This window comes from Phasianus colchicus, chromosome 31, assembly GCF_987193195.1.
Source record: "Phasianus colchicus chromosome 31, bPhaCol1.hap1.1, whole genome shotgun sequence".
NCBI classification, from domain to species: Eukaryota; Metazoa; Chordata; class Aves; order Galliformes; family Phasianidae; genus Phasianus; species Phasianus colchicus.
In genome coordinates this window covers 2101538-2129145 of record NC_143466.1, presented here as the reverse complement: position 1 = coordinate 2129145, position 27608 = coordinate 2101538, and the positions used below count along the sequence as shown (strand labels likewise).

Below are 27608 nucleotides of genomic sequence, written 5' to 3'. Positions count from 1 at the left end.
CCCCCATATCCCAAATACATCCCAATGCCCCTCATCCCCCATAACCCCCCCAAATACCCCATATCCACCCCAAATCCCCCCCACATCCCCACGTCCCTTCATGCCCCCAAAACCCCAACCCCCCCCCGACCCCAAAATGTCCCCAAATCCCCCATAACCCCCCCAAATCCCCCATATCCCCAATACATCCCAATGCCCCCCAATCCCCCATAAGTCCCCCAAATCCCCCATATCCCCCCCTGTTCCCAAAATGTCCCCAAAACCCCAAAACCCCCCACGACCCCAATACATCCCCAATCCCCCATCACCCCCCCAATCCCCCATATCCCCCCAAATCCCCAATACGTCCCCATGACCCCAAATCCCCCATATCCACCCCAAATCCCCCATATCTCCCCTAAATCCCCCTCATCCCCTAAATCCCTTTATGCCCCCAAAATCCCCGACGCAACCCCATAAATCCCCGCACCCTAAATCCCATATAACACTGAAACCCCAAAAATCCCCTACAGCGTGTCGTGGGCATGGCGGCTGCGTGCAGCTCTGCTAAGGAAACCCCATAAACGACCCCAAATGTCCCCAACCTGGGAATGGGGGACTGAAGACCCCATAAAGGACCCCAAATGTCCCCCCTTGGGAATGGGGGACAGAAGACCCCATAAAGGACCCCAAATGTCCCCAACCTGGGAATAGGGGACAGAAAACCCCATAAAGGACCCTAAATGTCCCCCCTTGGGAATGGGGGACTGAAGACCCCATAGAAAACCCCAAATGTCCCCCCTTGGAAATAGGGGAACTGAAGACCCCATAGAAAACCCCAAATGTCCCCAACCTGGGAATAGGGGACTGAAGACCCCATAGAAAACCCCAAATGTCCCCAACCTGGGAATAGGGGACAGAAAACCCCATAAAGGACCCTAAATGTTCCCAACCTGGGAATAGGGGAACTGAAGACCCCATAGAAAACCCCATATGTCCCCAACCTGGGAATAGGGGACAGAAGACCCCATAGAAAACCCCAAATGTCCCCAACCTGGAAACAGGGGACTGAAGACCCCATAAAGGATCCCAAATGTCCCCTCCTGGGAATAGGGGACTGAAGACCCCATAAAGGACCCTAAATGTCCCCCCTTGGGAATAGGGGACTGAAGACCCCATAAAGGACCCTAAATGTTCCCCCTTGGGAATAGGGAACTGAAGACCCCATAGAAAACCCCAAATGTCCCCAACCTGGGAACAGGGGACAGAAAACCCCATAAAGGACCCCAAATGTCCCCCACTTGGGAATGGGGGACAGAAAACCCCATAAACGACCCCAAATGTCCCCCCTTGGAAATAGGGGACTGAAGACCCCATAAAGGACCCCAAATGTCCCCAACCTGGGAATAGGGGAACTGAAGACCCCATAAAGGATCCCAAACATCCCCCCTTGGGAAAAGGGGAACTGAAGACCCCATAAACGACCCTAAATGTCCCCCCTTGGAAATAGGGGACTGAAGACCCCATAGAAAACCCCAAATGTCCCCAACCTTGGAATGGGGGACTGAAGACCCCATAAACGACCCCAAATGTCCCCCCTTGGGAATAGGGGAACTGAAGACCCCATAAAGGACCCTAAATGTCCCCCCTTGGGAATGGGGGACTGAAGACCCCATAGAAAACCCCAAATGTCCCCAATCTGGGAACAGGGGACAGAAAACCCCATAAACGACCCCAAATGTCCCCAACCTGGAAATAGGGGACTGAAGACCCCATAGAAAACCCCAAATGTCCCCCCCTGGAAATAGGGGACTGAAGACCCCATAAAGGACCCTAAATGTTCCTCCTTGGGAATGGGGGACTGAAGACCCCATAGAAAACCCCAAATGTCCCCAACCTGGGAATAGGGGACTGAAGACCCCATAAAGGACCCTAAATGTTCCCCCTTGGGAATAGGGAACTGAAGACCCCATAGAAAACCCCAAATGTCCCCAACCTGGGAATAGGGGACTGAAGACCCCATAAAGGACCCCAAATGTCCCCCCCTGGAAATAGGGGACTGAAGACCCCATAGAAAACCCCAAATGTCCCCAACCTGGAAATAGGGAACTGAAGACCCCATAGAAAACCCCAAATGTCCCCCCCTGGAAATAGGGGACTGAAGACCCCATAAAGGACCCTAAATGTTCCTCCTTGGGAATGGGGGACTGAAGACCCCATAGAAAACCCCAAATGTCCCCAACCTGGGAATAGGGGACTGAAGACCCCATAAAGGACCCTAAATGTTCCCCCTTGGGAATAGGGAACTGAAGACCCCATAGAAAACCCCAAATGTCCCCAACCTGGGAATAGGGGACAGAAAACCCCATAAAGGACCCTAAATGTTCCCAACCTGGGAATAGGGGAACTGAAGACCCCATAGAAAACCCCATATGTCCCCAACCTGGGAATAGGGGACAGAAGACCCCATAGAAAACCCCAAATGTCCCCAACCTGGAAACAGGGGACTGAAGACCCCATAAAGGATCCCAAATGTCCCCTCCTGGGAATAGGGGACAGAAGACCCCATAGAAAACCCCAAATGCCCCCCGTTGGGAATGGGGCACAATTTGGGGTCCTGCGGACTCATCCCCCAACATGGCGGCTTTATGGGATTCAGGGTTTGGGATGAAGCCGATGTCAAAGGGAAGAAAAAATCCTATTAAAAATATCTTCGCTCTAAAGGAAGAGAAAAGGACAATTTCCCTATAAAAACCCCATAAGCACCCCCTCGCCCTATAAGGATCCCATATAAGGCACAAAAAAGCCCTATAAACCCCCCTGACCCCATAAAGACCCCACAGAACCTTCTGAACCCATAAGGATCCTATAAAGCCACCCTCAACCCATACAGACCCTATAACCCCCCCCGACCCCATAAAGACCCCATAAGAACCTTCTGACCCCATAACGATCCTATAAAGCCTCCCTCACCCCATAAGGACCCTATAACCCCCCCTGACCCCATAAGGACCCATAAGAACCTTCTGACCCCATAAGGATCCTCTAAAACCTCCCTCTCCCCATACAGACCCTATAACCCCCCCTGACCCCATAAAGACCCCATAAGAACCTTCTGACCCCATAAGGATCCTATAAAGCCTCCCTCACCCGATACAGACCCCTTAAGGACCCTATAAACCCCCTCAACCCCATAAAGACCCCTTAAAACCTTCTGACCCCATAAGGATCCTATAAAGCCTCCCTCACCCCATACAGACCCGTTAAGGACCCTATAAACCCCCTCAACCCCATAAAGACCCCACAAGAACCTTCTGACCCCATAAGAATCCTATAAAGCCTCCCTCACCCCATAAGGACCCTATAAACCCCCTCAACCCCATAAAGACCCCACAAGAACCTTCTGACCCCATAAGGATCCTATAAAGCGTCTCTCACCCCATATAGACCCCATAAGGACCCTATAAACCCACCTGACCCCATAAAGACCCCATAAGAACCTTCTGACCCCATAAGGATCCTATAAAGCCTCCCTCACCCCATACAGACCCTATAACCCCCCTGACCCCATAAAGACCCCATAAGAACCTTCTGACCCCATAAGGATCCTATAAAGCCTCCCTCACCCCATACAGACCCTATAACCCCCCCTGACCCCATAAAGACCCCATAAGAACCTTCTGACCCCATAACGATCCTATAAAGCCTCCCTCACCCCATACAGACCCTATAACCCCCCCTGACCCCATAAGGACTTTCTGACCCCATAAGGACCCTATAAACCCCCCTGACCCCATAAAGACCCCATAAGGATCCTATAAACCCCCCTGACCCCATAAAGACCCCATAAGGATCCTATAAAGCCCCCTGACCCTATAAGCGCCCTATAAACCCCCCAGACCCCATAAAAACCTTCTGACCCCATAAGGACCCTATAAACCCCCCTGACCCCATAAAGACCCCATAAGGATCCTATAAACCCCCCTGACCCCATAATGGCCCCATAAGGACCCTATAAGGATCCTATAAACCCCCCTGACCCTATAAGTGCCCTATAAACCCCCCTGACCCCATAAGGACCTTCTGACCCCATAAGGACCCTATAAACCCCCTTGACCCCATAACGGCCCCATAAGGACCCTATAAACCTCCCTGACCCTATAAGGACCCTATAAACTTCCCCAGATCCAATAAAGATCCTATAAACCCGCCCCACCCGCCCACGTGACCGGAAGCGCATGGAGACTTTCTCTCAGCGCGACCGGAAGTGCATGGAGGTGTTCGCGCAGCTCGACCGGAAGCGCATGAGGTCGGGGCCGGAAGTGTATGAAGGGTTTCTGGGGAGGAGGGGGGGTTCGCGGCCGGAAGTTGCTGGATGCGCGCGGTGCACTGTGGGAGCTGTAGTTCCCGCCTCCCCTCTGTGGGGATGAGGCCGCGGGAGGCCCTGGAGGAGCCTCAGGGTGAGAGCCGGCGGGGGGGGGGGGGGAAGGGAATTGGGGGGGGCGGTTTGGGGTTTTTATGGGGGTCTCGGGTGGGTTTGGGGGTGGGGGGAGCGCCGGGTGAGGCTCGAGGAGGGGGTGGGGCCTGGTAGGCCGCGGTGGGGCTGGGGGGGGGATAAGGAGGGATGGGAGGGGGGGGGGGGCTGAGGGGGGGTTAAAAGGGGTTTGTGGGGGTCGAGGGGGGGGGTTGGGGGGTTTAGGGGAAGTTGGAGGGGTTTTGAGGGGGGTTTGGAAGGGGTTGGGGGGGAGATAGGGGGGTTGGGGGGGTCCTGAGGGGATGAAAGGGGGTCCTGAAGGGGTTAAAAGGGGTTGGGGGGGTTGAGGGGGGAGGGTTGGGGGTTTAGGGGTCGTTGGAGGGGTTTTGGGGGGGTCTGGGGGAGGTTGGAGGGGAAAGTAAGGGAGGAGAGGGGGTTGGGGGGGTCCAGAGGGGATGAAAGGGGGTCCTGAAGGGGTTAAAAGGGGTTGGGGTGGGGGTCGAGGGGGGGGTTATGCGTGCGGGGGTCGTTTGAGGGGTTTTGGGGGGGGTTGGAAGGGGTTGAGGGGGGGAAATAGGGGGGGTGAGGGAGTTGGGGGGGTCCTGAAGGGGTTAAAAGGGGTTGGGGGGGGGTCAAGGGCGGGGTTATGCGTGGGGGGGTCGTTTGAGGGGTTTTGGGGGGGGTTGGAAGGGGTTGAGGGGGGGAAATAGGGGGGGTGAGGGAGTTGGGGGGGTCCTGAAGGGGTTAAAAGGGGTTGGGGGGGGGTCAAGGGCGGGGTTATGCGTGGGGGGGTCGTTTGAGGGGTTTTGGGGGGGGTTGGAAGGGGTTGAGGGGGGGAAATAGGGGGGGTGAGGGAGTTGGGGGGGTTCTGAAGGGGTTAAAAGGGGTTGGGGGGGGGACTGGGGGGTTTAGGGGTCGTTGGAGGGGTTTTGGGGGGTCTGGGGGGGCTGGGGGGGGAAGTAAGGGGGAAGAGGGGGTTGGGGGGGTGTTGGGGGGGTTAAGAGGGGTCCTGAGGGGGTTAAAGGGGGTCCTGAAGAGATTAAAAGGGGTTGGGGGGGGGTCAAGGGGGGGGTTATGCGTGGGGGGTCGTTTGAGGGGTTTTGGGGGGGTTTGGAAGGGGTTGAGGGGGGGAAATAGGGGGGGTGAGGGAGTTGGGGGGGTCCTGAAGGGGTTAAAAGGGGTTTCTGGGGGTGGGGGGGGGGAGTTGGGGGGCCTATGGGTCGTTGGAGGGGTTTTGGGGGGGTCTGGGAGGGGTTGGAGGGGGAAGTAAGGGGGGAGAGGGGGTTGGGGGGGTGCTGGGGGGGTTAAGAGGGGTCCTGAGGGGATGAGAGGGGGTCCTGAAGGGGTTAAAAGGGGTTGGGGGGGGGGTCGAGGGGGGGGTTATGCGTGCGGGGGTCGTTTGAGGGGTTTTGGGGGGGGTTGGAAGGGGTTGAGGGGGGGAAATAGGGGGGGGTGAGGGAGTTGGGGGGGTCCTGAAGGGGTTAAAAGGGGTTGGGGGGGGGGACTGGGGGGTTTAGGGGTCGTTGGAGGGGTTTTGGGGGGGTCTGGGGGGGTTGGAGGGGGAAGTAAGGGGGAAGAGGGGGTTGGGGGGGTGCTGGGGGGGTTAAGAGGGGTCCTGAGGGGATGAAAGGGGTCCTGAAGGGGTTAAAAGGGGCTTGGGGGGGGGGTCGAGGGGGGGGTTATGCGTGGGGGGGTCGTTTGAGGGGTTTTGGGGGGGGTTGGAAGGGGTTGAGGGGGGGAAATAGGGGGGGGTGAGGGAGTTGGGGGGGTCCTGAAGGGGTTAAAAGGGGTTTCTGGGGGTGGGGGGGGGGAGTTGGGGGGCCTATGGGTCGTTGGAGGGGTTTTGGGGGGGTCTGGGGGGGGTTGGAGGGTGAAGTAAGGGGGGAGAGGGGGTTGGGGGGGTCCAGAGGGGATGAAAGGGGGTCCTGAAGGGGTTAAAAGGGGTTGGGGGGGTCGGGGGGTGGGACTGAAGGGTTTAGGGGTTGTTTGTGGGGTTTTGGGGGGGTCTGGGGGGGCGTTTGGGGGAGATAAGGGGGGGTGGGGGGGTGATGAGGGGTTAAAAAAGATCTGTGGGGATCGGGGGGGGAGTTAAAAGAGATTTAGGGATCATTTGAGGGGTTTTGGGGGGGTCTGGGGGGGTCCTGAGGGGGGTTAAAAGGGATCTGTGGGGGTTTGTGCGGGGGGGGGGTTGAGGGTTTAGGAGTCATTTGTGGGGTTTTTGGGAGGGGGGGACGAGATTTGGAGGGGGGGGGCTCTCAGGGGTCTGGGGAGTGGGGGGGGGGGAGAGGGGGAATTTGGGGGGGGTGCAGAGGGGTATTTTGGGGGGGGGTCTGGAGGGGTCTTTGGGGGGGGGGTTGGAGAGATGGGGGGGACTTGAGGGGGGGGAAGGGATTTGGAGGGGGGATTTTGGGGGGGGTCTTGAGTGTTATTTTGGGGGAGGGGGTGGGATAGGGGTGGTTTGGGGGGGGGGGGTTTGGAGAAATGGGGGAGGGTCCTGAGGGGGGGGGAGAGGGGGAGTAGAGGGAATTTGGGGGGGGTCCAGAGGGGTCTGGGGGGGGGGCAGGGGGAATTTGGGGGGAGGGGGGTCTGTGGGGGGTGGGAGGGGATTTTGGGGGGGGGTCCTGTGTGTTATTTTGGGGGTGGGGGTGGGATAGGGGTGGTTTGTGGGGGGGGGGGGGTTGGAGAAATGGGGGAGGGTCCTGAGGGGGGGGGAGTGGGGGAGTAGAGGGAATTTGGGGGGGGGTCCAGAGGGGTCTGGGGGGGGGCAGGGGGAATTTGGGGGGAGGGGGGGTCTTTGGGTGTGGGGTGGGGGGGGGGCAAAGGGGATTTTGGACAGAGGGGGGTGTGGAGAGATGGGGGGGGTTCCTTGGGGGGGGGGATGTTTGGGGAGGGGTCTGGGGGGGTTTTTTGGAGGGGGGGGGCTGGTGAAATTGGGGGGGTGTGGAGGGGGGGTCGTTCAGGGTGGTTTTTGGGGGAAGGGGAGTTGGAAGGATGGGGGGGGTCAGAAAGGGGGGGTAGAAGGGGGGGGACAGAGGGGATTTTGGAGGGGGGTCTAGAGGGGTCTTTGGGGGGGGGGTTGGAGAGATGGGGGGGGCTGAGGGGGGGGAAGGGATTTGGGGGGGTCTATAGGGGGTGGGAGGGGATTTGGGGGGGGTCCTATGTGTTAATTTATATGGGGGTGGGATAGGGGTGGTTTGGGGGGGTTGGAGAAATGGGGGAGGGTCCTGAGGGGGGGGGAGTGGGGGAGTAGAGGGATTTTGGGGGGGGTCCAGAGGGGTCTGGGGGGGGGCAGGGGGAATTTGGGGGGAGGGGGCTCTTTGGGTGTGGGGTGGGGGGGGGCAAAGGGGATTTTGGATAGAGGGGGGTGTGGAGAGATGGGGGGGATTCCTTGGGGGGGGGATGTTTGAGGAGGGGTCTGGGGGGTTTTTTTTTGGGGGGGGGGCTGGTGAAATTGGGGGGGGGGGCCTGGAGGGGGGTTCTTAGGGGTTGCTGTGCTTTTATGGAGCGAAACGAGGCCGACAGCGATTTGCATATCTCCTTCAACCCTCGTTAACCTTCCCCCCCCCCTCTCCTCTTTAATTAGGACCCAATTCCAGCCCCGCCCCCCCCCCAAAATCCGGGGGGGGGTCCGGCCCTTCCCCCCCCCCTACCACGAGCGGCAGCGCCTGGAGCTGTGCGCACTGCACGCCCTCAACAACGTCCTGCAGCGGCCCTGCTTCACCCGACAGGCGGCCGACGACATCTGCAAGAGGTTCCCCCCCCCCCATCCCACCCTTTTCACCCCCGTTTTAGGGCTTTTCCAGACCCTTCTGACCCTATAAGGGCCCTACAAACTCCCCGATCCCGTCATGATCCCGTAATGAGCCCATAATGGCCTATAAAGTTCCTAAACCTATAAGGATCCCATAATGGCCCTATAAGCCCCCAGAACCCATAAGGAACCCATAAGAACCTTCTGACCCCATAAGGACCCTATAACCCCCCCAGACCCATAAGGATCCCATAATGGCCCTATAAGCCCCCAGAACCCATAAGGAACCCATAAGAACCTTCTGACCCCATAAGGACCCTATAACCCCCCCGGACCCATAAGGATCCCATAATGGCCCTATAAGCCCCCAGAACCCATAAGGAACCCATAAGAACCTTCTGACCCCATAAGGACCCTATAACCCCCCCAGACCCATAAGGACCCCATAATGGCCCTATAAGTCCCCCAGAACCCATAAGGAACCCATAAGAACCTTCTGACCCCATAAGGACCCTATAACCCCCCCAGACCCATAAGGACCCCATAATGGCCCTATAAGCCCCCAGAACCTATAAGGAACCCATAAGAACCTTCTGACCCCATAAGGACCCTATAACCCCCCAACAGACCCATAAGGACCCCATAAAGGCCCTATAAGCCCCCAGAACCCTTAAGGAACCCATTAAGAACTTTCTGACCCCATAAGGGCCCTATAAACTCCCCGATCCTGTAATGACCCCATAGTGACCCCATAATGGTCTATAAATCTCCAGAACCTATAAGGAACCCATAAGAACCTTCTGACCCCATAATGGCCCTATAAGCCCCATAAAGAACCCATAAAGACCGCATAAGAATCTTCTGACCCCATAAGGACCCTATACCCCCCCCAGACCCATAAGGACCCCATAACGGCCCTATAAGCTCCATAAAGAACCCATAAGACCCCACAAGGGCCCTATAAACTCCCCTCTTCCTTCGACCCTATACAAACCCCATAAGGACCCCGTAAACCCACCCCCCTCCCACATAAGGACCCCATAGGATCCCACAACCCCCCCTCACCCCATAAAGACCCCGTAACGACCCCATAAGGACCCTATAAAGCCCAATTCATCCTATATGGACCCCACAAGGGCCCTATAAACCCCCCTCTCCCTTCGACCCTATACAAACCCCATAAGGACCCTGTAAACCCACCCCCCTCCCACATAAGGACCCCATAGGATCCCACAACCCCCCCCACCCCATAAAGACCCCGTAACAACACCATAAGGACCCTATAAAGCCCAATTCACCCTACAAGGGCCCTATAAACCCCCCTCTCCCTTCGACCCTATACAAACCCCATAAGGACCCCGTAAAACCACCCCCCTTCCACATAAGGACCCCATAGGATCCCACAAGCCCCCCCACCCCCTAAAGACCCCGTAACGATCCCATAAACCCCCTTCCTTCCATAAGGACCCCACAAGGACCCTATAAACCCCCCAACCCCATAAAAGACCCCATGAGGACCTTCAGACCCCATAAGAACCCTATAAAGCCCCCTTCACTCCTCACGGACCCCATAAGGACTCCATAAACCCACCCCCCTCCCACAGAAGGACCCCATAGGATCCCATAAAACCCCCTTCACCCCATAAGGACCCTATAAAGCCCAATTCACCCTACAAGGGCCCTATAAACCCCCCTCTCCTTCGACCCTATAGAAACCCCATGAGGACCCCGTAAACCCACCCCCCTCTCACAGATGGACCCCATAGGATCCCACAACCCCGTCCACCCCATAAGGACCCCATAAGGACCCTATAAAGCCCAATTCATCCTATATGGACCCCACAAGGGCCCTATAAACCCCCCTCTCCCTTCGACCCTATACAAAGCCCAAAAGGACCCCATAAACCCACCCCCCTCCCACGTAAGGACCCCATAGGATCCCACAACCCCCCCTCACCCCATAAAGACCCCATAAAGACCCCATAAGATCCGCTTCCCTTCATAAGGACCCCAGAAGGGCCCTATAAACCCCCCCAACCCCATAAAGAGCCCCATGAGGACCTTCAGACCCCATAAGAACCCTATAAAGCCCCCTTCACTCCTCACGGACCCCATAAGGACCCCATAAACCCACCCCCCTTCCACAGAAGGACCCCATAGGATCCCATAAAACCCCCTTCACCCCATAAGGACCCCATAAGGACCCTATAAAGCCCAATTCATCCTATATGGACCCCAGAAGGGCCCTATAAACCCCCCCTCTCCCTTCGACCCTATACAAACCCCATAAGGACCCCGTAAACCCACCCCCGTCCCACATAAGGACCCCATAGGATCCCACAACCCCCCCTCACCCCATAATGACCCCATGACGACCCCATAAGCCCCCTTCCCTCCATATGGACCCCATAAGGACGCTATAAACCCCCCTCTCCCTACGACCCTATACAAACCCCATAAGGATCCCATAAACCCACCCCCCCTCCCACATAAGGACCCCATAGGATCCCACAACCCCCCCCACCCCATAAAGACACCGTAACGACCCCATAAACCCCCTCCACCCCATAAGGACCCCATAAGGACCCTATAAAGCCCAATTCATCCTATATGGACCCCAGAAGGGCCCTATAAACACCCCTCTCCCTACGACCCTATACAAACCCCATAAGGACCCCGTAAACCCACCCCCCTCCCACGTAAGGACCCCATAGGATCCCACAACCCCCCCTCACCTCATAACGACCCCATAAACCCCCTTCCCTCTGTAAGGACCCCATAAGGACCCTATAAAGCCCAATTCACCCCATAAAGAACCTACAAGGGCCCTATAAGCCCCCCTCTCCCTTCGACCCTATACAAACCCCATAAGGACCCCGTAAACCCACCCCCCTCCCACATAAGGACTCCATAGGATCCCACAACCCCCCCTCACCCCATAAAGACCCCATGACGACCCCATAAACCCCCTTCCCTCCATAAGGACCCCATAAGGACCCTATAAAGCCCAATTCATCCTATATGGACCCCAGAAGGGCCCTATAAACTCCCCTCTTCCTTCAACCCTATACAAACCCCATAAGGACCCCGTAAACCCACACCCGTCCCAGATAAGGACCCCATAGGATCCCACAACCCCCCCCACCCCATAAAGACCCCGTAACAACCCCATAAGGACCCTATAAAGCCCAATTCACCCTACAAGGGCCCTATCAACCCCCCTCTCCCTTCGACCCTATACAAACCCCATAAGGACCCCGTAAACCCACCCCCCTTCCACATAAGGACCCCATAGGATCCCACAACCCCCCCTCACCCCATAAAGACCCCATAACGACCCCATAAACCCCCTTCCCTCCATATGGACCCCACAAGGGCCCTATAAACCCTCCTCTCCCTTCGACCCTATACAAACCCCATAAGGACCCTGTAAACCCACCCCCCTCCCACATAAGGACCCCATAGGATCCCACAACCCCCCCCACCCCATAAAGACACCGTAACGACCCCATAAACCACCTTCCCTCCTTAAGGACCCCATAAGGACCCTATAAACCCCCCCAACCCCATAAAGAACCCCATGAGGACCTTCAGACCCCATAAGAACCCTATAAAGCCCCCTTCACTCCTCACGGACCCCATAAGGACCCCATAAACCCACCCCCCTCCCACAGAAGGACCCCATAGGATCTCATAAAACCCCCTTCACCCCATAAGGACCCTATAAAGCCCAATTCACCCTACAAGGGCCCTATAAACCCCCCTCTCCCTTCGACCCTATACAAACCCCATAAGGACCCCATAAACCCACCCCCCTCCCACGTAAGGACCCCATAGGATCCCACAACCCCCCCCACCCCATAAAGACCCCGTAACGACCCCATAAACCCCCTTCCCTCCATAAGGACCCCACAAGGACCCTATAAAGCCCCATTCACCCCATAAAGACCCTACAAGGGCCCTATAAGCCCCCCTCTCCCTTCGACCCTATAGAAACCCCGTAACGACCCCGTAAACCCACCCCCCTTCCACATAAGGACCCCATAGGATGCCACAACCCCCCCTCACCCCATAAAGACCCCGTAACGACCCCATAAACCCCCTTCCCTCCATATGGACCCCAGAAGGGCCCTATAAACCCCCCTCTCCCTTCGACCCTATACAAGCCCCATAAGGACCCCGTAAACCCACCCCCCTCCCACATAAGGACCCCATAGGATCCCATAAAACCCCCTTCACCCCATAAGGACCCTATAAAGCCCAATTCACCCCACAAGGGCCCTATAAACCCCCCTCTCCCTTCGACCCTATACAAACCCCATAAGGACCCCGTAAACCAACCCCCCTCCCACATAAGGACCCCATAGGATCCCACAACCCCCCCTCACCCCATAAAGACCCCATGACGACCCCATAAACCCCCTTCCCTCCATAAGGACCCCATAGGACCTTATAAAGCCCAATTCACCCCATAAAGACCCTACAAGGGCCCTATAAGCCCCCCTCTCCCTTCGACCCTATACAAACCCCATAAGGACCCCGTAAACCCACCCCCTTCCACAGAAGGACCCCATAGGATCCCATAAAACCCCCTTCACCCCATAAGGACCCTATAAAGCCCAATTCACCCTACAAGGACCCTATAAACCCCCCTCTCCCTTCGACCCTATACAAACCCCATAAGGACCCCGTAAACCCACCCCCCTCCCACATAAGGACGCCATAGGATCCCACAACCCCCCCCACCCCATAAAGACCCCATGACGACCCCATAAACGCCGCTGTTTTGCAGGTTGGCCCCGGAGGCTCGGCTCAACCCGCACCGCAGCCTTTTGGGGTCGGGGAATTACGACGTCAACGTCATCATGGCGGCTCTGCACAGCGTGGGGATGGCGGCCGTCTGGTGGGACAAACGCCGGTCTGACCCCATAAAAAAAAACCCCACTCCCACAACCCGCTGCTGACCCTATAAACGCCCTACAACTCACCCGAACCCATAAGGACCTCATAATGGCTCTATAACCCCCCCGACCCCATAAAGGCCCTATAAACCCCCCCCCCCCCTGGACCCCATGAAGACCCCGTAAGAACTACCTGGCCACATAAGGACCCCATAATGGCCCTATAAACCCCCCAGACTCCAATAAGACCCCATAAGAACTATCTGGCCCCATAAGGACCCTATAACTCCCCCGAAAACATAAGGGCCTCATAAAGGCCCTATAAACCCCCCAGACCCCGTGAAGACCCCATAAGGATTATCTGGCCCCATAAGGACCCTGTAATTCCCCTGACCCCATAAGGACCCCATAAAGGCCCTATAACACCCCCGACCCCATAAAGGCCCTATAAAGCCCCCCGGACCCCGTGAAGACCCCATAAGGATTATCTGGCCCCATAAGGACCCTATAATTCCCCTGACCCCATAAGGACCCCATAAAGGCCCTATAACACCCCCGACCCCATAAAAGCCCTATAAAGCCCCCCGGACCCCATGAAGACCCCATAAGGCTATCTGACCCCATAAGGAGCCTATAATTCCTCTGACCCCATAAGGACCCCATAAAGGCCCTATAACCTCCCTGACCCATAAAGGCCCTATAAACTCCCCAGACTCCAATAAGACCCCATAAGAACTATCTGGCCCCATAAGGACCCTATAACTCCCCCGAACCCATAAAGATCCCATAAGGACCTTCTGACCCTGTAAGGGCCCTATAAACCCCCCTGACCCCATAAAGACTCCATAAGGACCTTCTGACCCCATAAGGATCCTATAACTTCCCCGAACCCATAAGGACCCCATAATGACGCCATAATGGCCTATAAACCCCCCAGACCCCATGAAGACCCCATCAGAACTATCTGGCCCCATAAGGACCCTATAAGTCCCCTGACCCCATAAGGACCCCATAAAGGCCCTATAAACCCTCTGGACCCTGAAGAACCCCATAATGGCCCTATAAGCCCACAGAACCCATAAGGAACCCATAAGAACCTTCTGACCCCATAAGGTCACCGTAAGGAGCGTCTGACCCCATAAGGACCCTATAACTCCCCTGACCCCATAAGGACCCCATAATGGCCCTATGAATCCCCCAGACCCCATAAAGACCCCATAAGGACTTTCTGAACCCACAAAGACCCTATAAGTCCCCCGACCCCATAACGGCCCCATAAGAACCTTCTGACCCCAGAAGGACCCTATAACTCCCCCAAACCCATAAGGATCCCATAAGGGCCCTATAAACTCCCCAGACCCCATAAAGACCCCATTAAGATCTTCTGATCCCACAATGACCCTATAACCCCCCCCCCGACCCCATAATGGCCCTATAAGCCCCCCAGACCCCATAAAGACTCCATAAGGAACTTCTGACCCCATAAGGACACTGTAACCCACTCAACCCCATAAGGACCCCATAAGCACCCCATAAACCTCCTGACCCCATAAAGACCCCAGAAGGGCCCTATAAACCCATAACCCCATTTAGGAGCCCCTGACCCCAATATCAAACCCTTAACCCTATAAAGACCCCATTTAGGATCTGCCCGACCCCAATACTGAACCCTTGACCCCATATCAGAGCCCCCGACCCCAAAATCACCCTTGACCCCATTTAGGATCCCCCCGACCCCAATACTGAACCCATAACCCCATAAAGACCCCATTTAGGAGCCCCCGACCCCAATACCGAACCCTTGACCCCATATCAGAGCCCCCGACCCCAAAATCACCCTTGACCCCATTTAGGATCCCCCTGACCCCAATACTGAACCCCTGACCCCATATCAGAGCCCCCGACCCCAAAATCAGCCTTCACCCCATTTACGAGACCCCCGACCCCAATACTGAACCCATAACCCCATAGAGACCCTATTTAGGATCCCCCGACCCCAATACTGAACCCTTGACCCCATATCGGAGCCCCCGACCCCAAAATCACCCTTCACCCCATTTAGGATCCCTCCGACCCCAATACTGAACCCATAACCCCATAAAGACCCCATTTAGGATCCCCCGACCCCAATACCCAACCCTTGACCCCATATCAGAGCCCCCGACCCCAAAATCACCCTTCACCCCATTTACGAGACCCCCGACCCCAATACTGAACCCCTGACCCCATATCAGAGCCCCTGACCCCAAAATCGCCCTTCACCCCATTTAGGATCCCCCCGACCCCAATACTGAACCCATAACCCCATAAAGACCCCATTTAGGATCCCTCCACCCCAATACTGAACCCCTGACCCCATATTGGAGCCCCCGACCCCAAAATCACCCTTGACCCCATTTAGGATCCCCCCGACCCCAATACTGAACCCATAACCCCATAAAGACCCCATTTAGGATCCCCCGACCCCAATACCCAACCCTTGACCCCATATCGGAGCCCCCGACCCCAAAATCACCCTTCACCCCATTTACGAGACCCCCGACCCCAATACTGAACCCATAACCCCATAGAGACCCCATTTAGGATCCCCTGACCCCAATACCCAACCCTTGACCCCATATTGGAGCCCCCGACCCCAAAATCACCCTTCACCCCATTTAGGATCCCCCGACCCCAATACTGAACCCTTGACCCCATATCAGAGCCCCTGACCCCAAAATCAGCCTTCACCCCATTTACGAGACCCCCGACCCCAATACTGAGCCCATAACCCCATAAAGACCCCATTTAGGATCCCTGCACCCCAATACTGAACCCCCCACCCCAATTTCGGAGCCCCCAACCCCAATATCAAACCCTTGACCCCATATCGGAGCCCCCACCCTAATATTGACCCCATAACCCCATATTGGAGCCCCCGACCCCAAAACCAAACCCATAACCCCATTTAGGATCCCCCTCCCCAAAACCGAACCCATAACCCCATTTAGGATCCCTCCACCCCAATACTGAACCCCCCACCCCAATTTCAGAGCCCCCGACCCCAATACTGAACCCCTGACCCCATATCAGAGCCCCCGACCCCAAAATCACCCTTCACCCCATTTAGGATCCCCCCGACCCCAATACTGAACCCCTGACCCCATATCAGAGCCCCCGACCCCAAAATCAGCCTTCACCCCATTTACGAGACCCCCGACCCCAATACTGAACCCATAACCCCATAGAGACCCTATTTAGGATCCCCCGACCCCAATACTGAACCCTTGACCCCATATCGGAGCCCCCGACCCCAAAATCACCCTTCACCCCATTTAGGATCCCTCCGACCCCAATACTGAACCCATAACCCCATAAAGACCCCATTTAGGATCCCCCGACCCCAATACCCAACCCTTGACCCCATATCAGAGCCCCCGACCCCAAAATCACCCTTCACCCCATTTACGAGACCCCCGACCCCAATACTGAACCCCTGACCCCATATCAGAGCCCCTGACCCCAAAATCGCCCTTCACCCCATTTAGGATCCCCCCGACCCCAATACTGAACCCATAACCCCATAAAGACCCCATTTAGGATCCCTCCACCCCAATACTGAACCCCTGACCCCATATTGGAGCCCCCGACCCCAAAATCACCCTTGACCCCATTTAGGATCCCCCCGACCCCAATACTGAACCCATAACCCCATAAAGACCCCATTTAGGATCCCCCGACCCCAATACCCAACCCTTGACCCCATATCGGAGCCCCCGACCCCAAAATCACCCTTCACCCCATTTACGAGACCCCCGACCCCAATACTGAACCCATAACCCCATAGAGACCCCATTTAGGATCCCCTGACCCCAATACCCAACCCTTGACCCCATATTGGAGCCCCCGACCCCAAAATCACCCTTCACCCCATTTAGGATCCCCCGACCCCAATACTGAACCCTTGACCCCATATCAGAGCCCCTGACCCCAAAATCAGCCTTCACCCCATTTACGAGACCCCCGACCCCAATACTGAGCCCATAACCCCATAAAGACCCCATTTAGGATCCCTGCACCCCAATACTGAACCCCCCACCCCAATTTCGGAGCCCCCAACCCCAATATCAAACCCTTGACCCCATATCGGAGCCCCCACCCTAATATTGACCCCATAACCCCATATTGGAGCCCCTGACCCCAAAACCAAACCCATAACCCCATTTAGGATCCCCCTCCCCAAAACCGAACCCATAACCCCATTTAGGATCCCTCCACCCCAATACTGAACCCCCCACCCCAATTTCGGAGCCCCCGACCCCAATACTGAACCCCTGACCCCATATCAGAGCCCCCGACCCCAAAATCACCCTTGACCCCATTTAGGATCCCCCCGACCCCAATACTGAACCCTTGATCCCATTTAGGAGCTCCAGACCCCAAAATCAAACCCTTAACCCTATAAAGACCCCATTTAGGATCCCCCGACCCCAATACCCAACCCTTGACCCCATATTGGAGCCCCCGACCCCAAAATCACCCTTCACCCCATTTAGGATCCCCCCGACCCCAGTACTGAACCCATAACCCCATAAAGACCCCAATTAGGATCCCTCCACCCCAATACTGAACCCCCCACCCCAATTTCAGAGCCCCCGACCCCAATACTGAACCCCTGACCCCATATCGGAGCCCCCAACCCCAAAATCACCCTTCACCCCATTTACGAGTCCCCTGACCCCAATACTGAACCCATAACCCCATAAAGACCCCATTTAGGATTCCCCGACCCCAATACCCAACCCTTGACCCCATATCGGAGCCCCCGACCCCAAAATCACCCTTCACCCCATTTACGAGACCCCCGACCCCAATACTGAACCCATTACCCCATAGGGACCCTATTTAGGAGCCCCCAACCCCAATACTGAACCCTTGACCCCATATCAGAGCCCCTGACCCCAAAATCACCCTTCACCCCATTTAGGATCCCTCTGACCCCAATACTGAACCCATAACCCCATAAAGACCCCATTTAGGATCCCCCTCCCCAAAACCGAACCCATAAAGACCCCATTTAGGATCCCTCCACCCCAATACCGAACCCTTGACCCCATATCGGAGCCCCCGACCCCAAAATCACCCTTCACCCCATTTAGGATCCCTCTGACCCCAATACTGAACCCTTGACCCCATAAAGACCCCATTTAGGATCCCTCCACCCCAATACTGAACCCCTGACCCCATATTGGAGCCCCCGACCCCAAAATCACCCTTCACCCCATTTAGGATCCCCCCGACCCCAATACTGAGCCCATAACCCCATAAAGACCCCATTTAGGATCCCTCCACCCCAATCCTGACCCCATAAGGACCTCATTTTTGAGCCCCCCACCCCCATTTTTGAGCCCAAACCCCCCTGAATTCCCCCCCTTCCCCCCCCCCCTTTTAAGCCCCCCTCCCCACTTTTAATCCCCCCACCCCCATTTAGGACCCCCACCCCCCTTTCCAACCCCCCCACCCCCCCTACCCCCATTTCTGACCCCCCACCCCACTTTTGAGCCCCCCACCCCCATTTCCGACCCCCCTTCCCCCCATTTTTGAGCCCCCCACCCCCATTTTTAAGCCCCCAACCCCCCCTGAATTCCCCCCCTTTCCCTCCCCCACCCCAATTTTAAGCCCCCCACCCCAATACTGAAACCCCTCACCCCCATTTCCGACCCCCCCCACCCCCCCTTCACCCCATTTTTGACCCCCCACCCCACTTTTGAGATCCCACCCCCATTTCTGACCCCCTTCCCCCCATTTTTGAGCCCCCCACCCCCATTTTTGAGCCCCATCCCCCCTTAATTCCCCGCCTTCTCCCCCCCTCCCCACTTTTCAGCCCCCCACCCCTTTTGAGCCCCCCACCCCCCTTTCCAAACCCCCCCAATCAACCTTCCCCCCATTTTTGACCCCCCACCCCACTTTTGAGCCCCCCACCCCCATTTCCGACCCCCCTTCCCCCCATTTTTGAGCCCCCCACCCCCATTTTTAAGCCCCCAACCCCCCCCTGAATTCCCCCCCTTTCCCTCCCCCACCCCAATTTTAAGCCCCCCACCCCAATACTGAAACCCCCGACCCCCCTTTCCGCCCCCCCCCAACCCCCCTTCCCCACTTTTGAGCCCCCCACCCCATTTTTGAGCCCCCACCCCCCTTTCCGACCCCCCCTTCCCCCCACTTTTAAGCCCCCCACCCCACTTCTGAGCCCCCCACCCCCATTTCCGACCCCCCTTCCCCCCATTTCTGAGCCCCCCACCCCCATTTCTGACCCCCTTCCCCCCATTTTTGAGCCCCCACCCCCATTTTTGAGCCCCATCCCCCCTGAATTCCCCGCCTTCTCCCCCCCTCCCCACTTTTCAGCCCCCCACCCCTTTTGAGCCCCCCACCCCCCTTTCCAACCCCCCCCAACCCCCCTTTCCCCCCATTTTTGACCCCCCACCCCACTTTTGAGACCCCACCCCCATTTCTGACCCCCTTCCCCCCATTTTTGAGCCCCCCACCCCCATTTCCGACCCCCCTTCCCCCCATTTTTGAGCCCCCCACCCCCATTTTTAAGCCCCCACCCCCATTTCTGACCCCCTTCCCCCCATTTTTGAGGCCCCCCACCCCACTTTTGAGCCCCCCACCCCCATTTCTGACCCCCCTTCCCCCCATTTTTCAGCCCCCACCCCCCTTTCCGACCCCCCTTCCCCCCATTTCTGAGCCCCCCACCCCACTTTTAAGCCCCCCACCCCCACTGAAACCCCCCACCCCCCTTTCCGACCCCCCCCATCCCCTCCACCCCATTTTAGACCCCCCACCCCACTTTTGAGCCCCCACCCCCATTTTTAAGCCCCCACCCCCATTTCTGACCCCCTTCCCCCCATTTTTGAGCCCCCACCCCCATTTTTGACCCCAACCCCCCTGAATTCCCCCCCTTTTCCCCCCTCTCCCCACTTTTAAGCCCCCCACCCCATTTAGGACCCCCCCCCTTTCCATCCCCCCCAGCCCCCTTCCCCCCATTTTTGAGCCCCCCACCCCATTTTTGAGTCCCCACCCCCATTTTTAAGCCCCCAACCCCCCCTGAATTCCCCCCCTTTCCCTCCCCCACCCCAATTTTAAGCCCCCCACCCCAATACTGAAACCCCTCACCCCCATTTCCGACCCCCCCACCCCCCCTTCCCCCCATTTTTGACCCCCCACCCCACTTTTAAGCCCCCCCACCCCCATTTCCGACCCCCCTTCCCCCCATTTTTGAGCCCCCCACCCCATTTTTGAGCCCCCACCCCCCTTTCCGACCCCCCCTTCCCCCCACTTTTAAGCCCCCCACCCCACTTCTGAGCCCCCCACCCCCATTTCCAACCCCCCTTCCCCCCATTTTTGAGCCCCAACCCCCCTGAATTCCCCCCCTTTCCCCCCCTTCTCCCACTTTTCAGCCCCCCACCCCCATTTAGGACCCCCACCCCCCTTTCCGACCCCCCCAACCCCCCTTCCCCCCATTTTTGAGCCCCACACCCCACTTCTGAGCCCCCCACCCCCATTTCCGACCCCCCTTCCCCCCATTTTTAAGCCCCCACCCCCATTTCCGACCCCCTTCCCCCCATTTTTGAGGCCCCCCACCCCACTTTTGAGCCCCCCACCCCCATTTCTGAACCCCTTCCCCCCATTTTTCAGCCCCCACCCCCCTTTCCGACCCCCCTTCCCCCCTCTTTTAAGCCCCCCACCCCGCTTTTAAGCCCCCCACCCCCATTTAGGACCCCCCACCCCTCTTTCCAACCCCCCCCAACCCCCCTTCCCCCCATTTCTGAGCCCCCCACCCCACTTTTAAGCCCCCCATCCCCACTAAAACCCCCCACCCCCCTTTCCGACGCCCCCCAATCCCCTTCACCCCATTTTTGACCCCCCACCCCACTTTTGAGACCCCACCCCCATTTCTGACCCCCTTCCCCCCATTTTTGAGCCCCCCACCCCCATTTTTGAGCCCCATCCCCCCTTAATTCCCCGCCTTCTCCCCCTCTCCCCACTTTTCAGCCCCCCACCCCTTTTGAGCCCCCCACCCCCATTTCCAACCCCCCTTCCCCCCATTTTTGAGCCCCCCACCCCCATTTTTGACCCCAACCCCCCTGAATTCCCCCCCTTTTCCCCCCTCTCCCCACTTTTAAGCCCCCCACCCCATTTAGGACCCCCCCCCTTTCCATCCCCCCCAGCCCCCTTCCCCCCATTTTTGAGCCCCCCACCCCATTTTTGAGTCCCCACCCCCATTTTTAAGCCCCCAACCCCCCCTGAATTCCCCCCCTTTCCCTCCCCCACCCCAATTTTAAGCCCCCCACCCCAATACTGAAACCCCCCACCCCCCTTTCTGACCCCCCCCAACCCCCCTTCCCCCAATTTTTGAGCCCCCACCCCATTTTTGAGCCCCCCACTCCCCTTCCCGACCCCCCCATCCCCCCAATTTTGAGCCCCCCACCCCACTTTTGCCCCCCATCCCCCCCACATCACCCCCCTCCGCCCCCCCCTTTCTCCATCTTCTCCCCACTTTTCAGCCCCCCACCCCACTTTTAAGCCCCCCACCCCCCACTTAGGACCCCCCACCCCCCTTTCCGACCCCCCCAACCCCTTTTCTCCCCATTTTTGAGCCCCCCACCCCCATTTTTGAGCCCCAACCCCCCTTAATTCCCCCCATTTTCCCTCCTCTCCCCACTTTTCAGCCCCCCCACCCCACTTTTAAGCCCCCCACCCCCACTTAGGACCCCCCACCCCCCTTTCCAACCCCCCCAACTCCATTTCTCCCCACTTTTAACCCCCCCAACCCCACTTTGGAGCCCCCCACCCCCCTTAATTTCCCCCCAACCCCATTTAAAACCCCCAACCCTCCCTTCTTCCCACTTTTAAGCCCCCCACCCCCAATTAAGACCCCCAAACTCCCTTTCCCACCCCCCCAACCCGCTTTCTCCCCACTTCTGACCCCCCCACCCCCACTTTTGCCCCCCAAATCCCCCACATCCCCCTTCCAACCCCTTCTAACCCCCCTTCTCCCCTCTTCTGAACCCCCTCCCCCCCACTTTTCCCCCCCAACGCCCCCACATCCCCCTTCCAACCTCCTTCTAACCCTCCTTCACCCCCTTTCCCCCCCCCCTTCTCCCCACTTTTAACCCCTCCATTCCACTTTGGAGCCCCCCACCCCCACTTAAGACCCCCGAACCCCCTTTCCCACCCCCCCAACCCCCTTTCTCCCCACTTCTGACCCCCCCCACCCCCACTTTTGCCCCCCAACCCCCCCACATCATCTCCCTCCACCCCCTCTTATCTTCCCCCTCCCCCCTTCTCCCACTTTTAAGCCCCCCCAACCCCACTTAGAACCTCCCAACCCCCCCTTCTCCCCACTTTTGAGCCCCCCCACCCCCCTTTCCGACCCCCCCAACCCCACTTCTCCCCATTTTTGATCCCCACCCCCCATTTATTTCCCCCCAACCCCATTTAAAACCCCCCAACCCCCCCTTCTCCCCACTTTTAAGCCCTCCACCCCCACTTAAGACCCCCGAACCCCCTTTCCCACCCCCCCAACCCCCTTTCTCCCCACTTCTGACCCCCCCACCCCCACTTTTGCCCCCCAACCCCCCCACATCATCTCCCTCCACCCCCTCTTATCTTCCCCCTCCCCCCTTCTCCCACTTTTAAGCCCCCCCAACCCCACTTTTCTTTCCCCCAACCCCACTTAGAACCTCCCAACCCCCCCCTTCTCCCCACTTTTGAGCCCCCCACCCCCTTTCCAACCCCCCCACCCCCACTTCTCCCCATTTTTGATCCCCACCCCCCGTTTATTTCCCCCCAACCCCATTTAAAACCCCCCAACCCTTCCTTCTCCCCACTTTTAAGCCCCCCACCCCCACTTAAGACCCCCAAACTCCCTTTCCCACCCCCCCAACCCCCTTTCTCCCCACTTCTGACCCCCCCACCCCCACTTTTCCCCCCCAACCCCCCCACATCCCCCTTCCAACCCCTTCTAACCCCCCTTCTCCCCTCTTCTGAACCCCCTCCCCCCCAGTTTTCCCCCCCAACCCCCCCACATCCCCCTTCCAACCTCCTTCTAACCCTCCTTCACCCCCTTTCCCCCCCCCTTCTCCCCACTTTTAACCCCCCCATCCCACTTTGGAGCCCCCCACCCCCACTTAAGACCCCCAAACCCCCTTTCCTGCCCCCCCAACCCCCTTTCTCCCCACTTCTGACCCCCCCCATCCCCACTTTTGCCCCCAACCTCCCCACATCATCTCCCTCCACCCCCTCTTATCTTCCCCCTCCCCCCTTCTCCCACTTTTAAGCCCCCCCAACACCACTTAAAACCTCCCAACCCCCCCCCTTCTCCCCACTTTTGAGCCCCCCCACCCCCCTTTCCGACCCCCCCAACCCCACTTCTCCCCATTTTCGATCCCCACCCCCCATTTATTTCCCCCCAACCCCATTTAAAACCCCCCAACCCTCCCTTCTTCCCACTTTTAAGCCCCCCACCCCCAATTAAGACCCCCGAACTCCCTTTCCCACCCCCCCACCCCCCTTTCTCCCCACTTCTGACCCCCCCACCCTCACTTTTGCCCCCCAACCCCCCCACATCATCTCCCTCCACCCCCTCTTATCTTCCCCCTCCCCCCTTCTCCCACTTTTAAGCCCCCCCAACCCCACTTTTCTTTCCCCCAACCCCACTTAGAACCTCCCAACCCCCCCTTCTTCCCACTTTTGAGCCCCCCCACCCTCCTTTTCGACCCCCCCACCCCCACTTCTCCCCATTTTCGATCCCCACCCCCCATTTATTTCCCCCCAACCCCATTTAAAACCCCCCAACCCTCCCTTCTTCCCACTTTTAAGCCCCCCACCCCCAATTAAGACCCCCGAACTCCCTTTCCCACCCCCCCAACCCCCTTTCTCCCCACTTCTGACCCCCTCCCCCCCCCTTTTCCCCCCCAAATCCCCCACATCCCCCTTCCAACCCCCTTCTAACCCCCCTTAAACCTTTCCCCTCCCCCCCCCGCAGCCCCCTGGAGCGCCTGGCCTTGGACCAAATCCTTGGTTTCATCCTCAACGTCCCCTCCCACATCTCTCTGGGTTTCCTTTCCCTCCCGTTCCGCCGCCAGCACTGGTTGGCAGTCAGGCAGCTGGGGGGCATTTATTACAACCTCGACTCCAAACTCCGTTCTCCGGCACCCATCGGAGGCGAGGAAGAACTCAGGTACCAACCTGAGGGGTTGGGGGACACACATGAGGGGACAACGACCCGAAGACCCTCCTGCTTACCACCTTCACCTTCACCTCCCCCATTTCCCCACCCTCTCGCAGGGTTTTCCTGAGGGATTTCCTCTCCCAAGGCCTCTGCGAAGTCTTCCTCGTCGTCCCCCGTGCCGTGGAGGAGGCAGGAGCGTGGCTGAGCCCCGAGTGACAACAACCACCTCGTGCCACTTCGGCCTGAAACTGTCCCCTTTTTTTGGGGGGAGCGTTGCTCTGAATCTGGATGGGGTTGGGGTGCCCCTTTCACCCCCCCCTACCCCTTCCTCTCACTCCCCTCCCATCCACTGGCCGTTGTGGGGGCTTGGATTTCCTGATTTCGCCCCAGTTCTGTGCTTCCCCATGGCACCGACTGTGTGACGACGGTGGTGCTTTGGTTGTGTGGCTCCTGGCTGCTCTGCGTGTCACCCTCCCTGCTGCCTGTGTCACACCTTGTCACCCACGGCGGCGCCCCGCTGGTGGTGGATGTCACCCTATGGAGGATGTCACCCTATGGAGGTGGATGTCACCCTAAGGAGGATGTCACTCTAAGGAGGATGCCACCCTATGGAGGTTGATGTCACCCTATGGAGGATGTCACCCTATGGAGGATGTCACCCTATGGAGGTGGATGTCACCCTAAGGAGGATGTCACTCTAAGGAGGATGCCACCCTATGGAGGTTGATGTCACCCTATGGAGGATGTCACCCTATGGAGGATGTCACCCTATGGAGGTGGATGTCACCCTAAGGAGGATGTCACCCTATGGAGAATGTCACCCTATGGAGGATGTCACCCTAAGGAGGATGTCACCCTATGGAGGTGGATGTCACCCTAAGGAGGAGGTCACCCTAAGGAGGATGCCACCCTATGGAGGATGTCACCTGGAGGAGGATGTCACCCTATGGAGGTTGATGTCACCCTATGGAGGATGTCACCTGGAGGAGGATGTCACCCCATGGAGGAGGTCACCCTATGGAGGATGTCACCCTATGGAGGTGGATGTCACCCTAAGGAGGATGTCACCCTAAGGAGGATGCCACCCTATGGAGGATGTCACCTGGAGGAGGATGTCACCCTATGGAGGTTGATGTCACCCTAAGGAGGATGTCACCCCATGGAGGAGGTCACCCTATGGAGGTGGATGTCACCCTAAGGAGGAGGTCACCCTAAGGAGGATGCCACCCTATGGAGGATGTCACCCTATGGAGGTGGATGTCACCTTATGGAGGATGTCACCCTATGGAGGATGTCACCTGGAGGAGGATGTCACCCTATGGAGGTTGATGTCACCCTATGGAGGATGTCACCCCATGGAGGAGGTCACCCTATGGAGGTGGATGTCACCCTAAGGAGGATGTCACCTGGAGGAGGATGTCACCCTATGGAGGAGGTCATCTGGTGGCAGATGTCACCTCATGGAGGATGTCACCTGGAGGAGGATGTCACCCCGTGGTGGATGTCACCCTATGGAGGATGTCACCCTATGGAGGATGTCACCTGGAGGTGGATGTCACCCCATGGAGGATGTCACCCTAAGGAGGATGTCATCCTATGGAGGATGTCACCTGGAGGTAGATGTCACCTGGTGGCAGATGTCACTCTATGGAGGATGTCACCACATGGAGGATGTCACCCTATGGATGAGGTCACCCTATGGAGGATGTCACCTGGAGCTTGATGTCACCGTATGGAGGTGGATGTCACCCTATGGAGGATGTCACCCTATGGAGAATGTCACCTGGAAGTTGATGTCACCGTATGGAGGTGGATGTCACCCCATGGAGGATGTCACCCTATGGAGAATGTCACCTGGAAGTTGATGTCACCGTATGGAGGTGGATGTCACCCCATGGAGGATGTCACCCTATGGAGGATGTCACCTGTTGGCAGATGTCACCCCATGGAGAATGTCACCCTATGGAGGATGTCAACTGGAGGTGGATGTCACCCTATGGAGATGTTACCTGGAAGTGGATGTCACCTGGTGGCAGATGTCACCCCATGGAGGATGTCACCTGGTGGTGGATGTCACCACATGGAGGATGTCACCCTATGGGGGATGTCACCTGGAGCTTGATGTCACCCTAGGGAGGTGGATGTCAACCTAAAGAGGATGTCACCCTATGGAGATGTTACCTGGAAGTGGATGTCACCTGGTGGCAGATGTCACCCCATGGAGGATGTCAGTCACCATCTCGATGTCACCTGGAGGCAGATGTCACCCTGCGATGGATGTCACCCCATGGACGATGTCACCCCATGGTGGATGTCACCCCATGGAGGATGTCAGTTGCTGGCTCGATGTCACCTGGAGGAGAATGTCACCCCATGGCTCACTGGATGTCACCCTGTTGGATGCCACCCCACTGGTTGTCACCCCATGGCTCAATGGATGTCACCCCATTGGATGTCACCCCATTGGATGTCACCCCATTGGACGTCACCCCACGGATGTCACCCCATTGGACGTCACCCCATGGCTCAATGGGTGTCACCCTACTGGATGTCACCCCATTGGATGTCACCCCATTAGATGTCACCCCGTTGGATGTCACCCTAATGGGTGTCACCCCAATGGATGTCACCCATTCGGATGTCACCCCAATGGGTGTCACCTCACTGGATGTCACCCCATTGGACGTCACCCCATGGCTCAATGGGTGTCACCCCATTGGATGTCACCCCAATGGGTGTCACCCCAATGGATGTCACCCATTCGGATGTCACCCCAATGGGTGTCACCCCACTGGATGTCACCCCATTCGATGTCACCCCATTCGATGTCACCCCATTGGACGTCACCCCACGGCTCAATGGATGTCACCCCATTGGATGTCACCCCATTGGATGTCACCCCAATGGGTGTCACCCCAATGGGTGTCACCCCATTGGATGTCACCCCACTGGATGTCACCTGCTGTGACCTCAGGGCACGCGTGGCCTTTGCTTTGTACCCGCCTGGGATTAATTACCCTTTGGAAAAGTGATTAAAAATGCTAATTTACATCTCTGCGAACCCCGAGTGGCGTTTTGGGGTCCCCAAACCCCATTCCTAGACAGAACCGCCGAGTGGATCCATAACGCGCATGCTGATTGGCTACTTGCAGAGCACGCCTTCGCTCTCGGCCAATCCCTGCGCGCCTTTCAGAACCGCGGGGGCGGGCCTATCCGTCTGGCCCCGCCCCTCTCGGGGGCGTGTAGCCAATCAGGGCGGCCGTAGCATTTTGACGTCTCAGCTCCGCCAAT

At 57.8% G+C, this 27608-nt stretch overlaps 2 protein-coding genes across 6 annotated transcripts in view; both read left to right on the top strand.

Annotated features, from left to right (window-relative positions):
• The window catches only part of ASPDH (aspartate dehydrogenase domain containing), a 59006-nt gene extending 58138 nt beyond the window's left edge, over positions 1-868 (top strand). The window contains exons 8-9 of one of the 5 annotated variants that reach the window (XR_016460578.1): positions 513-612; positions 811-868. Coding sequence is in view for 4 of the 5 variants with exons in the window: in XM_090127419.1 (XP_089983545.1) it covers positions 513-550 (38 nt within the window). In the remaining variant the exon portion in view is untranslated. Of the gene's footprint in view, positions 1-512; positions 774-794 lie in introns of those variants that run through there. The other 4 variants (XM_090127419.1, XM_090127422.1, XM_090127420.1 and 1 more) reach the window with 4 other exon arrangements.
• Positions 869-4310: 3442 nt separating this feature from the next.
• JOSD2 (Josephin domain containing 2) lies at positions 4311-27378 on the top strand. The gene is made up of 5 exons (XM_090127423.1): positions 4311-4439; positions 8037-8204; positions 12997-13122; positions 24132-24326; positions 24434-27378. The coding sequence occupies exons 3-5, from the start codon at positions 13070-13072 to the stop codon at positions 24531-24533; spliced, it is 348 nt and encodes a 115-aa protein (XP_089983549.1). The 5' UTR covers positions 4311-4439; positions 8037-8204; positions 12997-13069; the 3' UTR covers positions 24534-27378.
• Positions 27379-27608: the final 230 nt, after the last annotated feature.